The 12,925-nt window shown below is 44.1% G+C and overlaps 2 protein-coding genes across 4 annotated transcripts; both read left to right on the top strand.

The window, feature by feature from the left end:
• Positions 1-41: 41 nt before the first annotated feature.
• Positions 42-7,266, top strand: slc25a25a (solute carrier family 25 member 25a). Its single transcript, XM_062381332.1, has 10 exons — positions 42-301; positions 1,779-1,905; positions 2,034-2,121; positions 2,217-2,328; positions 3,445-3,603; positions 4,417-4,569; positions 4,654-4,761; positions 4,878-5,045; positions 5,271-5,421; positions 5,870-7,266. The coding sequence occupies exons 1-10, from the start codon at positions 140-142 to the stop codon at positions 6,052-6,054; spliced, it is 1,413 nt and encodes a 470-aa protein (XP_062237316.1). The 5' UTR covers positions 42-139; the 3' UTR covers positions 6,055-7,266.
• A 1,151-nt stretch (positions 7,267-8,417) lies between these two features.
• On the top strand, positions 8,418-12,924 carry LOC133936751 (palmitoyltransferase ZDHHC12-B-like). 3 transcript variants are annotated; one of them, XM_062381350.1, is made up of 6 exons: positions 8,418-8,521; positions 8,626-8,832; positions 9,492-9,625; positions 10,172-10,264; positions 11,398-11,564; positions 12,023-12,924. In XM_062381350.1, exons 2-6 carry the CDS (start codon positions 8,736-8,738, stop codon positions 12,336-12,338), a joined length of 807 nt encoding a protein of 268 aa, XP_062237334.1. In that variant the 5' UTR covers positions 8,418-8,521; positions 8,626-8,735; the 3' UTR covers positions 12,339-12,924. The 3 variants fall into 3 exon arrangements, with proteins under 3 accessions (XP_062237334.1, XP_062237335.1, XP_062237333.1); XM_062381351.1 differs by having other exon boundaries at positions 8,442-8,832; positions 11,401-11,564; XM_062381349.1 differs by having other exon boundaries at positions 8,449-8,832.
• Position 12,925: the final 1 nt, after the last annotated feature.

The raw sequence follows: 12,925 nt of genomic DNA on the forward strand, positions 1-12,925 counted from the left end.
AGTATTCCGGGAAGGGGCGTGTCCTGCCGGCATGGTTAGCCGGCTTTTCCTCTGCCGGCTTCTCATTCGGTCCGGGGGACACACGCGCCACGTCGCTTGCTTATTTACCCGGTTTCAGCCTCCTTCTCCCGGCGCCAACATGCTCGGCCTGTGCCTCTACGTCCCCGTGGCCAACTGCGACCCGGTGGCGGTGGAATACTTCGAATCCGACGGCCTCCCCTCGGAGCTCAAGTCCGTGTTCAACCGGCTCAGCGTGCTCCTGCCCTCCCAGGAGTTTTCCACCTACCAGCGATGGAGAGAGGTGAGTCAAAAAGACGTGGGAATCGAACCTGTGGGGTCGCTGGTTGGGATCAGGGATCATTGTGGTGTTGAGCCGGTCAGTCTGAGCGGCGTTTGATCGCTTCTTTCCGGGCTCAGGACGGATTAGCACTGCGTTAGCAGCGGGAGCTAACAAGCCTTACGACTAGGCCTCACAGACAGGGGACCGGCTTTCTTCGAAAACGCGCTACAAGCTACTTTATCACGTTTTATAAAAACTTTATACTGTGAATATTGGCTCAACTTTAAGTTAACTCGGAGTTTCTATTAAGATACAGAGTCTTTTCCTGCGTTCAGTTGGTTTTCTAAACTTCAAAGGAACCGGCGGCATTCATTGAGGGAAGTTCCTCCCTGAAGAGGAAGCGTCGCTACGAGCCATTCATTTCATCTGGAAGCTTCTCCGGTTCAAACAAGTATCCTAAAAAATAAATGAATTAGGTATTTAATCAAAAAGGAATTGTGCTAAAAGTCAGAAACTCACATGTGTTTCACTTCAGGAGTTTTATGTTACAAAGGAAAATCTTATGCGAGAGATTGGAACCTGCTGCAGCATTTTACCACCAAATCTGATTAATCCTGCTCTAGTGTGTAAACTTCAATAAATAACAATGCATTTATTGTTTTACTGAAACCTACAGATGCACTCCTCTGAAACCAGGAACACTCGATCTTAAAACTCTGACTCAGGCTCCATCTGTGGTCAATGAGACGCTGACCTGTCAGATTTTCAGGTGTTTACATTCAAAGTTAACATGTTATCAGTAAACATTACTTTTAGTGTGACAGCTTCACTTAGCTTCCTGTATAACCTTGGTTTTGTACAAACACTGGACACAGATTTCCCTTTCTCCAAAACCCTTCTGCAAGTGGAATGTATATGTTCTGTGCCAGGTAGTTCGGTGGAGGCCGGGTTTCATTACTCTGTCATGTGGCTGCCCTCGGGGGCGGCGGGTCCGGTGTCGGCTCTGGCCAGTGGGCTGGAGGAATGCCGGTTGTCCTCAGTCTCGTTTTAGCTCGGGACGCCTGACATCTGAGGTCTTAAATGAGATTACAGCCGTTGGCAGGTGGGGGCCTGTGGTTGAGGTCCAAGATAGACCCGGGTGATACTACCTAATACCCCTGGTCCTGGAGAGACGTGCGTCATTAGAGCACATCAGGTGCGCTGTGACTTGGCAGACGGGTCACAGAGCTGTCCTGTGGGGTCGTGAAACAGGAGCCAGGGAACAGTGTCGTATTCAGAACTGCAGGACGGGCTGGTTGTCTGTTATGTGGCATTAAGCTGCATATTGTACATGGAGCACTTTTCAGAAGTGGCTGCACATAACTCTTTAAACTGTTGATACCCCACCACTTAATTCTTAGTTCTTCAACAGCTATTATTATTAAAACTCTGCTCTGTCCTCTTACCCGACCAACCAGAGGGCCTTGTCTCACTGCCTGTCCCCTTCTGATCCTCACAGAAAACCTTCACAGGGGAAGAAAAGGACCCGGATGGACAGCTGGACTTTGAGGAGTTTGTTCACTATCTGCAGGACTACGAGAAGGACCTGAAGCTGGTGGTGCAAAGCGTCGACAGGAACAATGCTGGTACGTGGCTGCTGCTCCTGTGCTGCGGTTTCGGTTTTATTTCCGTTGCTTTCAGTTTGTGTCAGTTGATCATTTTCTGTATGAGATGCCTTTTTATTTCACATCCTATTTTTGTGTCACTTTTTCAGGCCAGGTAGACGCCAGGGAGTTCATGCAGTCCCTCCACGACCTCGGAGTCCACGTCTCCCTGCAGCACGCAGAGAAAGCCCTTAAAAGGTGATTTCATTCATCCGCTTCGTCGGCTGAAGGTTTGGATTGTATCAAGTAGAGTCTCCGGTCTTAGTTTGGTGTTCTTTCTGTTTCTTTTTTAGCATGGATAAGAATGGGATGATAACTATCTGTAGTGAAGACTGGAGCACCTACATGACGGTGGAGAAGACGGAGACCATTCCTGAGATCATCCTCTACTGGAAACGCTCCACGGTGAGATTGAAAGACAGAACCGGAGCCACAAAGGGAACAGCATAGATCCCTGACATCAAAGAGCGGATTCATTGGTTTCACCGCCAACTTTTATGTCCATTTTCACACATTATTTTATTTGATATGGGTCTTAAAGCATCTGATAATTGTTCCTCTCAATCTGGAACTACTCAAAATGCGTAAGATGTTGCACCCTCTGTCTGTCTGGGGGGGATGAGGGGTCAATTGAGAAGGGCGGCCCTGAAAGGCGACGTCAGCAAACATCCTGCGTCAGTAATTAAGCTCCATGAGGAATTGCTCCCATTCTGGAAGGATTATGTCGGAAGGATTTGCATGTTTGTCTGGCTGTTATGTAAAAGGGAGCAGCGGGTGGAGGCCGAACCGATGTAGCACAGCTCCCTCAGGAGAAAAACGCTGTGATCTTGGGTTTTGTGCAAGTTATTTCGACGCTGTGCCTCTAATGAGCCTAACAGCCTCTGCTTGGTGTAAATGAGACACTGACGGAACTGAACCAGGGCCAAGAGGGAAGCTGGAGTTTCCAAACCCAGAAGGTCAAACTAAAGGCTGCAGGAAAAAACATGGTTAATTCTCTGTGGCTACGGGTTCGTTTCCCACCACAAACTAAACAATGATGGCTGCTCAGCATATCAATATCAATAATGTTGTGTTTTTACTCTTGTTGGCACATATCCACATCTGCGGGTTTCAGAAGATCCACTGGTCAGCCTGCCTTGTGTTCCTAGTATAGATTACTTTCAAGTTCATCTCCTTGCAGACTCTTGTATTTTGACCTTCGCCTAAAGAGCCTCATTTACAATCTGCATGGCTCTGATTTCTAAGCTGGGCGGTGATTATCTGTGATTAACCACTGAGGTCAATTAAGTCCTGATCTATACTGTGGTATGTGTGAAAACAAACATGGTGGTTGGTGAAGGCCACCCAGTTTGACCCGTACTGTGGCTACTGATCAACTACTGAGGTGTGCATGTGAGGTTTTTACCGACTGGTGCCAGTTAAGAAATACGATTCCACGTGACCTCCCTCTGTGGTTTGTCGTGTTCATCTCTCATCTCAATCTACCGTGTCTCTAAACCTCCCTCCCTGTCTTCCCTGCAGATGTTTGATGTGGGCGAGAACCTGATGGTGCCTGACGACTTTACCCTTGAGGAGAAACGGACTGGAATGTGGTGGAGGCACCTGGTCGCGGGCGGAGGAGCTGGAGCCGTTTCAAGGACGTGCACGGCTCCCCTGGACCGAGTCAAAGTCATGATGCAGGTAAGACGCCCACATCCAAACCCACTGAAGTCAAAGGTTGAATTAAATTAACTAGAACCAAAAGCTGAGTAATATATTGGCTCTGAACTAGAGAGGGTGGGGGACTTTGTGTAATGGACAGTGTGCGGAGGAAACACTTATGCTCACTGTTTGCAGAGAATTATCACCAGCTCGTGGGTCACATGATCTCTTTCAAAACCATCAAGTCTAAAATCTTCATTATTTGTTCTTAATCCTGCGAGTTTAACTTTAAAAATCAGATTTTTAAACATGAAGGAGATTCTCCTGGAGGTCTTTCTTAGCGGCAGCAGGTGGAACGATTAGTGATCCACGTCCAAAGTGGAGGGATGTTGCTTCAGCGTGCACTGCCTGAAGGCAATAAATAAGTTAATGTCTAACAGAGAGAGGGCTCAGAGTCCGGGGCCACGTTGGGAAACCAATGACCGCTCCTTCTTCTGCGTAATCTCAACCGTCATCAATGCACAGAAGGTCGAAGTGTGCTGATTCTGGATCTGTGTCAATGGCTCATTTACGTCATTCTCTATCTGGAACGTCGACTTTGGAACAATCCCGTAGACTTGGATCCTTATAGATGCTTGACTTGTACATTTTATTTCTGTCCCATCAGTGGATTAAACGGTTTCCACCCAGGTTTTAAAGGTCACGTAAATCTTGGCCTTCGTGTCTAATTGACTCCAAAATGTGAAGTTCCATTTAATTTCAACTGCTTGTAAATTCAGAACAGATCTCCAGGTAGCAGTGGATTTCCTGTTTCAATATTTCAACCTAACTGATCCAATTCTTCTTTCTTAGGTTTATGGAACTCGAACCAACAACATGTGCATCATGAGCGGAATGATGCAGATGATCAAAGAGGGCGGTATGAGGTCTCTGTGGCGAGGCAACGGCGTGAACATCATCAAGATCGCACCAGAGACGGCGCTCAAGTTCATGGCGTACGAGCAGGTAGGGAATCGTGCTTATCTGCAAGCGTTGGATTTAAAACCACTTTAGTCGCCTGTCGCTAATTCCTTCTCTATTTCTCTCCAGATTAAACATTTGATCGGCAGCGATAAGGAGACTCTGAGCATCGTGGAGCGATTTGTGGCCGGATCTCTGGCAGGAGTGACGGCCCAGAGCGCCATCTACCCCATGGAGGTGAGCGGCACTTCAACTGCAGCTGCTCTTAAGCTGAGAGGCAATTAGGGAAACGCGTTTCTCAGAACTCTACCGTCGTATTAAACAGACGTTTTCTCCTCTGGTTCTGTCTCCAGGTCCTGAAAACCCGTCTGGCTCTGAGGAACACCGGGCAGTACTCTGGAATCTCTGACTGTGCCAAGCAGATTTTTAGGAGAGAAGGACTTGGTGCGTTTTATAAAGGCTTCATCCCCAACATGCTCGGCGTCATCCCCTACGCAGGCATCGACCTGGCCATTTATGAGGTGAGCACTCACAACCACACTGACTGTTGCCCCCTATAACCCCCTCAGATTGTCTGTACTGTTCCAGCCGTCTGTATACTTGTTTTGATCCCACTCACATCACCCTGAGAATGAACTTGACACGCACCCGGATTGTCACTTGACGAGTTTACACAACACCATCCGATGGAATGCAACCGCAGCCAAACACGCTTCTCAACATTTCTCCTTCTTGTTCCTTATCAGACGCTGAAGAACAGCTACATCGAGAGGTACAGCACCAACAGCTCAGATCCCGGCGTCCTGGTCCTCCTCGGCTGCGGCACCGTGTCCAGCACGTGCGGTCAGCTCGCCAGTTATCCTCTGGCTCTGGTCCGAACCCGCATGCAAGCACAAGGTGAGGCCTTCGCTCCTGAGATGTGTCGGTGTGCAATGCAATGTTTTAAATACACAAACACATTTTTTACATTGTACATATTAATTTGAAAAGGAGATTTAGAGAAGTAGCAGCTCCCTCAGGGCCACACCTAACTGGGGAGGAGCATTCATATCATTCATATCATGGGTGGAGGACATGATTCATAGATGTATTGACCAATAAGTGGGTTTAATTTAAGCGACTCAGCATCTTAAAGTGTGACGCCACACACACACACCACAGTTAAAAAGTTAACAAATTAAATATCAAACATTTGACAATCTGAAACAAATCAATCAATTGAAGCTCAGGCTCAAGCGTGGAGAGTTTAAAACTAGGGACAAACCAGGATGCTCTCAAATCTTTCACAATTATTTAATCACTGCATTATTAATATATAACATATCTTCTTCATTATATTCTACAGCAGCGACCGAGGGCGGCCAGAACGTGACCATGACGGGTCTCTTCAGACAGATCCTGCAAAGTGAGGGTCCAACCGGGCTGTACCGAGGCCTGGCCCCCAACTTCCTCAAAGTCATCCCCGCCGTCAGCATCAGCTACGTCATGTACGAGCACCTGAAGACCCAGCTGGGAGTCAAATCACGCTGACACCATCATGTGACTCTAAAAGCTTAAATGACATGTGCCCCTCACCCAAACAAGTGACGGTCACCTGTTAAGTGACAAAGGCCCTCCACCCCCCCCCCCTCTCTCCCACGGCGAATGCCAGAGAATCCCAGGACCTTCTGGTCTCTGTGGGGGTTCATGGGGGCCTCCTCATTCTGTGAATGTCCGCTGACGTGTGAAAAAAGGACACTGAACGTTGGAAAAGCCAAAGTGGAGGATATGAACTCTGTGAGCTCAAGTTGTCCAGACTGTGACTGCTGCTATTTATGTTTTAAGAGGTTGTGTGGTGGAGCTGAACCACAAGGAGGATGAGTGACTGTAAGTCGAGGACCAAATGTGTTCGCTCTGTCTTTCATTTGCCGTTTTGAACCAAATGTCCACTTTTCCTTCTCTTACAGTCTCTGGTGTTTCGGTCTTTTGAGTTAAAAACGCATCATCAGCAGATTAACTTGAGTTAAGACGATAATATTCAGTGTTCAAGGCAAACAGAGTATTTCTAAGTGTCACTTAATGAGAAGATTTTTGCACAAGTGAGTTTGCTCTCCCTACACCTCTTTCCTGCATGAATGGATGGATGGATGGATGACATGACTTTCTGAATGACTTTGGAGTATTTATTTCCACCCAATCCTGTATTTATTGTTTATTTTATAGAAGAGCGAGCCGGTTCGTAAATGCATCCGGTCTGAAGAGCCGAAAGTGCATTTGAGAACAGTTATTTTTTTTAAATGCAGTGTGATTGTGTTTAAGGTGGGACATGAACACCAGACAACGGCCTTAACTTGTGACTTACAACACTAAATAGTTGTCTGGTGCACTGTTGAAAACAGGGTTTGGAACTTGTACTCGTGTTGCTGTGGCTGACGAGGTTCTAGAGGCTCAAACAGCTTCAAGTTATGTCTGTTAATGTGTGGAGATTTGTTTGTGCCCTTTTGAGAAAAAAGAAAGTGTCTCAATGTTCACCTCAGGTTTAAGGGCAGGTTATTGTTTCAGATACACAGAAGAGGACACTAGTCACGTTTCTACTCGGAAAAACATGGGCTTGAAAAGGATGAGCAGCGAATGCACTTTAATCAATGCTGGAACAGCCTCTGAAAGAATGTCACTTCAATCCAGGTATTAAGATTTGAATTGTCTAACATTTTAATGTTTTAATGGACCATTTACATGCAAATAAATGCAATTTTTTTGTCAGATGTCTTGTTGGGTGTTGTTCCTTTTTTGAATGGTTCAATATGAAAGAGCTGGATGTTCTGTTATAACCTGGACACAGCAGATCATTTTCAAAGTGTCTGAGATGACTGAGAGCAGAGTTTCACTTTAACCACAACGACCAGAGGAAATCCGCCTGAAGCAGCTTTCAGTTCAGTTATTAAACGCACTTCATTTCTCAGCTGCCAGTTCTGCTAATCTGCCAGTTCTGGGAACTTGAATGCAGATGTCACAGGGTATTTTCCTCATATACAAATCCAGTGGTTTTTCATGTGATTAAAAAAAGAAGTGGAATTGAAGCAGGACTTTCTGAAGAGACTTTTCAAAGATGCATCTAAAGACCTCCTCACAGCCACATTTAATTTCCTCCCCCTGGGAACCCAGCAGACTGGATGGTGACGCATCAGCAGTAAAACATTTTGAAGCCATTGTCTGAGAATCCTTGACTCTGTCCTCATCCTTCACTGAGATCCCCCCCACACAGCTCTTCCCTACACATTCTCCCATAAGCACAATATGATAACATTACTGCCCATGTTCTCTTCTGCTTAATGATGATCCTTCCAGTGATCTTAATATATACATTTTCACCATAAACCATTCTACACTTTTGTAAGCTTACATTCCTCGTCTGATTATCTACAGGGAAAGAGAAAAACTAATTGGTTAAATTGTCAGTTTCCCAATTCAAATATTTCTGAAATGATTTCATACCAGTCTTATTAATGTCACTGGTATTTCCTACAATGTTTTACTCAAAACAAGTGAAATGTTAACAAGCTGGAGAGAAGTAGCTCAGACTGTTCTGAGAACAGTTTCACCTCCTTCCTGAACTGGTCCCGGGCAGAGAGGAGATCAGTGACAGATTAACTCATTGTACTTTGGAGTAAAGTCACAAACAAGGTTTGAGTCACAATGTTATTATTCCAGGGAAACTGTATGATTACATTGTGACCTTGAGTATTTATGACATTATTTACAGTATTTATGACATAATGCAATGATTGGGATTATAACTGGTACTTATATATGCAGCTCAGCAGGATAGTTTAATGACTGGGATTAATCAGAGGATGTAAAGTGCTGTTATGTCACAGCGACGCCGGAAAACAACATTATATTCAGTGCTATAGGTCGTTTGCGTTTCGCCTGCACAGATTGTCCCTCGCTGTTTGCCGTACCACAACACGGAAGTGACGGCTCCAGGAGCGACACAACAAACCCAGATTTAAAACAAGTGAATGAAACACGCACTAACTTCTGTAACTAGCTCCACAGTGACGTTATTAAACTAATGTGTGTTTCACTAGCACAGTTCAAATCCATGTTTCATTTCCCCAGCCTACTTCCCTGCGTTGTTAAAGGGCAGCTAGCGATGCTACATAGTTAGCTCACCAGTTAGCTCACCAGTTAGCCGCGGTGCCGGTGGAGAAGTTGTACATGTTGGTGAAATGGTGCAGAGCATGTTTCGGACCGGGTTCCTGGTTCGGGCCGGTCACACGCTGCTCACCTGGGTCACGACCCTCATCCTGTTCCTGCACGACACTGGTGAGTCCCTTCGAACTGGGGTAAAACCAGTACCTAGCTTACATGCTATACTTGTACTTCACATGGATATTCCTAGTGTTTACTGTATATTCGACAGTTTAAGCTGCTTAAACAAAACACAGGTCATCATCTAACAAATAACATTAAAAAAATCAACTAATGGAAATCACAGTTTGATTTATACCCAAGAAACATGGTCTTCTGTCATTTGCTCAATGGTTTCAAGGAGGAAAAATGTCCAGTATTTAATATAAACTGGGGAAAGAAGCTTTGTTTACTGATTTTCCATTTGACCCTCAATTATCTTCATTATTTATATGATCACGTTTGAATGTTTTTCATCTTAATGTTTCTGCCAATTACTTTTACGGTGTTTCTGCCATTCTTTGCCAGGACTCTGGTTAAGGAGGTTTTTAAACTCACAAACAAACTAATAAAAAAATACCCCAACAACCAAACACTGGGACTATTTGCAATTTTCAAATATTAAAATTTCCCTCAAGCAATTATAGAGCTTATCTGACTGTCTCTACATAATATCGTCATCCATCTGTAGGTGAGATTTAATTTTACATGAATGGTACGTGAAGTACTTGACTTTACATATGTAGTTTGAAACACTTAACTGTGTGTGTGTGTGTGTGTGTGTGTGTGTGTAGATCTGCGGAGGTGTGAGGAGCGAGGAGAGCTGCTGCTGCCGCTTCTCTTCTTCTTCCTGGTCGTGATGTCCGTGCTCTTATACTTCGCTGTTTCTCTGATGGACCCTGGCTTCGTTCTCACTGACACTGTCAAGGTAGGAGAAACTGAAAGACTTGCGTCATCAAGCCGACGTAAAATGATATGGACGCTCGTTTGTTAATTGATTAATTGATCTGCTGATGTGTTTGATCAACATCAAGGGATCCACACTCTCTCTCTCTTTCTCTCTCTGACACGTCTGATGGGTTTATTATAAAGACAAAATAACTCCTTCCATAAATTAATGATTGTAAGATGTTTTCTGCCGGAACATTATTTCACCACTTGTCTTTTATAATCTGTATTTAGTTATTTAGTGTTAATCATTAGTTATCATCATTGGTGAAATGTTTTCATGTATAACTTACACGTGGCATACACGTGTTAATTAGTAAATTCATAATGTAAATCACCATCCACCTGCAGAGTGGGACCTGCTTGAGTTTCTTGTCTGTAGAGTCACATTTCTCCAATATCAACAACCTTCTCCTGGTATCAACAGCGTGTGTGTGTAGGTGTGCGTGTGTAGGTGTGCGTGTAGGTTTGTGTACGTGTGTACTTTTCTGTATACATGTGACCCACATCGCTCTATGCCCTGCAGGGGGTGGAGGGTTCAAATGAGGAAATGGAATCAATGATTCCTCAGACTTCGACCCCCCCTCGGCTTCGGCGCTGTGGATACTGTCTGCTGCAGGTAACCGGCCGCTGCCAGCGTAACACAACATCTGAATCTGCACACAAGTTTGTCATTAACACAACTTCACTTAAAACTGATTCTGCTCCTCTTTTTTCCTTTTGGAGCTTTTTTGAAAAGTTGTATTATCTTGATCTGTTTCAATTCGTATTTGAGTATTTAGCAATTTTGGCAAAAACTCAATCACAATCAGCTCGATGGAACATCTTATCACCACGAGGTACAAGGATTCAAATCAGGGCAGCAGGTCGGGGATCAACAGGAATGTTCTTTCTCCTGTGTAGTTACGTGCAACTTATTCATTAGCAAAACTTTTACTTCCGTGGTCATGAAAGAAATTTAACTCTGTGTTACAGTTAAACTTTAGAAATGTAAGAATTTTAAGAATTTAAAGTCACACTCATAAAATGCCACCAGTGCATTTCCATACAATGAAATAATAGATGACAAATACTCGATTATATGTCATCAGCTAACAAATGATCTGTGTGAAAGTAGACTCTATTTTCACATCATCATAGTTTCTTCATCATAATCCTAATTTTGGGATTTCAACCAATTTCCACCATTCCAACATTAAAACACTCATCTGGTTCTAGACCTCTCTCTCTCTCTTTTCTTTCTTTCAACTTCTCGTACTTTTTATTCTGCCGTATGTGGGAGATTTCCTGAGCGATGACATCATGCAATGATCTGGTGATGACCTCATCACACTTTATATATTTCAGCTTGATTCAGGAAAGCATTTGAGCAGAAAATGCGTTTTGTATTTATAATAATTATCGGGGGTTTTACCCTTGAACAACATCTGGAGCTGTATTTAAGTCGAAAGACATTTCATTAGTAGTGTTTAATGATAATTAAATTATCTATTTATCTAGTTTTTAGTAAAAGTGTAGGATTTAATGCCTCAGTTCAAGCGGCACTTTGTCCCATTCTTGTGAACATGTTATCTCAACTGATCAGATTTTGTCAAAGGTCACAGTGACCTCACAAGACTTTTATAGTAGTTTTATATCTTTACATTTTGCTTAAGTTTAGAGGTTTACTTTTTTATTCTGCAGTTTGATAAAAATACAACCACAGATTTGAAGTAAGTTGTGTTTCTCTCTCTCTTTCTCTCTCTCTTGCAGCAGCCAATGAGAGCGAAGCACTGTCAGTCGTGTCAGCACTGTGTCCGCCGCTTCGACCACCACTGTCCCTGGATCGAGAACTGTGTGGGAGAGAGGAACCACCGCTGGTTCATCGTGTACCTGCTGGTGCAGCTGCTCGCTCTGCTGTGGGCTCTGCACATCGCTCTGTACGTCTCTGAGTTTTTCATGTGGCGACTGTAAACTCTGTGCTGCAGATTTATCTCTCCCACATTCTGACACATTAGGTAACAGTTGAGATTCTGAGAAAGTCAGGGAATTGACAGACTCTGTTAAACGTTTGATAAAGTAAATCTAAATTTAGAACATAGGACAGCAGAGGCAGTGAGACTAGCTGTTGAAGAGACACTAACAATAGAGAAAGTAGAAGTGAATGGAAAAGGAGATTTTAAGAAGATCAACTGCTACAGTAACAGGGATGAAATGAGCTCCAGGTAAAATACAAGTTGAATGAATTTAGAAAACAAGCAACACAAGTGGAACAAAGTGCTCCACAGTTGTCTAATCAGATTTTAAATCAGACGTCAGATCGAATCTATGATCTTAATCACCTGAGCCTTGAAGAAACCATTTGATTGTTGGTGATGTGATCCTGTGAATCTTTCAGGTCGGGGATTTCCCCCGGCGCCACGTGGGAGCTGTGGTTCCGGGTGAACGGGTTCCTGCTGGTGGCGCTGCTGGTGGTGGGGGTTTTCTCCGTGGTGGTGGCGCTGCTGCTGGGCTGCCACCTCTACCTGGCCTCCATCAACTGCACCACCTGGGAGTTCATGTCGCGCCACCGCATCTCGTACCTGAAGAACTGCGAGTACGAGGAGAACCCGTTCGACCGCGGCTTCTTCTGCAACCTGCTGGACTTCTTCTGCATCTGCAGGACGGTGATGTGGGAGCAGGTCTACAAGAGAAACACTCTGAATCCAGCCTGACTCTGGTTTTTAGAACTCAACTACCAGATGGAGCCAAATATTTTACTATTATTTCTACGGTCTTTGTACGATTTTGTATTTATTGACAACGAGAGAACATTAAAACACTGATGATACACATGTAATAGATTTCATCTGCACACACTGACAGTCCAGGTCAGTTGACACATTAATACAGAACTGACACACAAGTAACATGTAACATTCAGCAGCATTAACATAAAGTGCTACAGCAGCTAAACCGGTGCCTGTTGGTTGCTCATGGACACTTCAGCAGGACACATGGACACGAGGGGACATTCTGGACTGAAGAGCAACTTGCAGCTTGAATACATTTTCAGATTTGCCCTCACAACTCTAAAACTAATAAGAAACGTTAGTCACTTTATTTTATGTGTCCTGTATTTTTCTTATTTATATATGTAAAATTAATTATATATTTCGAATAAAGATCTACATAATTTGGTTCTGATCGTGGAAATGGACCAGCGAGCATTAGATGCTGAACTCAATGGTTCAAATTCTGTATCGACCAAAGTTTCATAGAAAGACAAATAAACTCTCGTCCATCCTGTTTAAATTAAAAC

This window comes from Platichthys flesus, chromosome 3 (assembly GCF_949316205.1).
Source record: "Platichthys flesus chromosome 3, fPlaFle2.1, whole genome shotgun sequence".
NCBI classification, from domain to species: Eukaryota; Metazoa; Chordata; class Actinopteri; order Pleuronectiformes; family Pleuronectidae; genus Platichthys; species Platichthys flesus.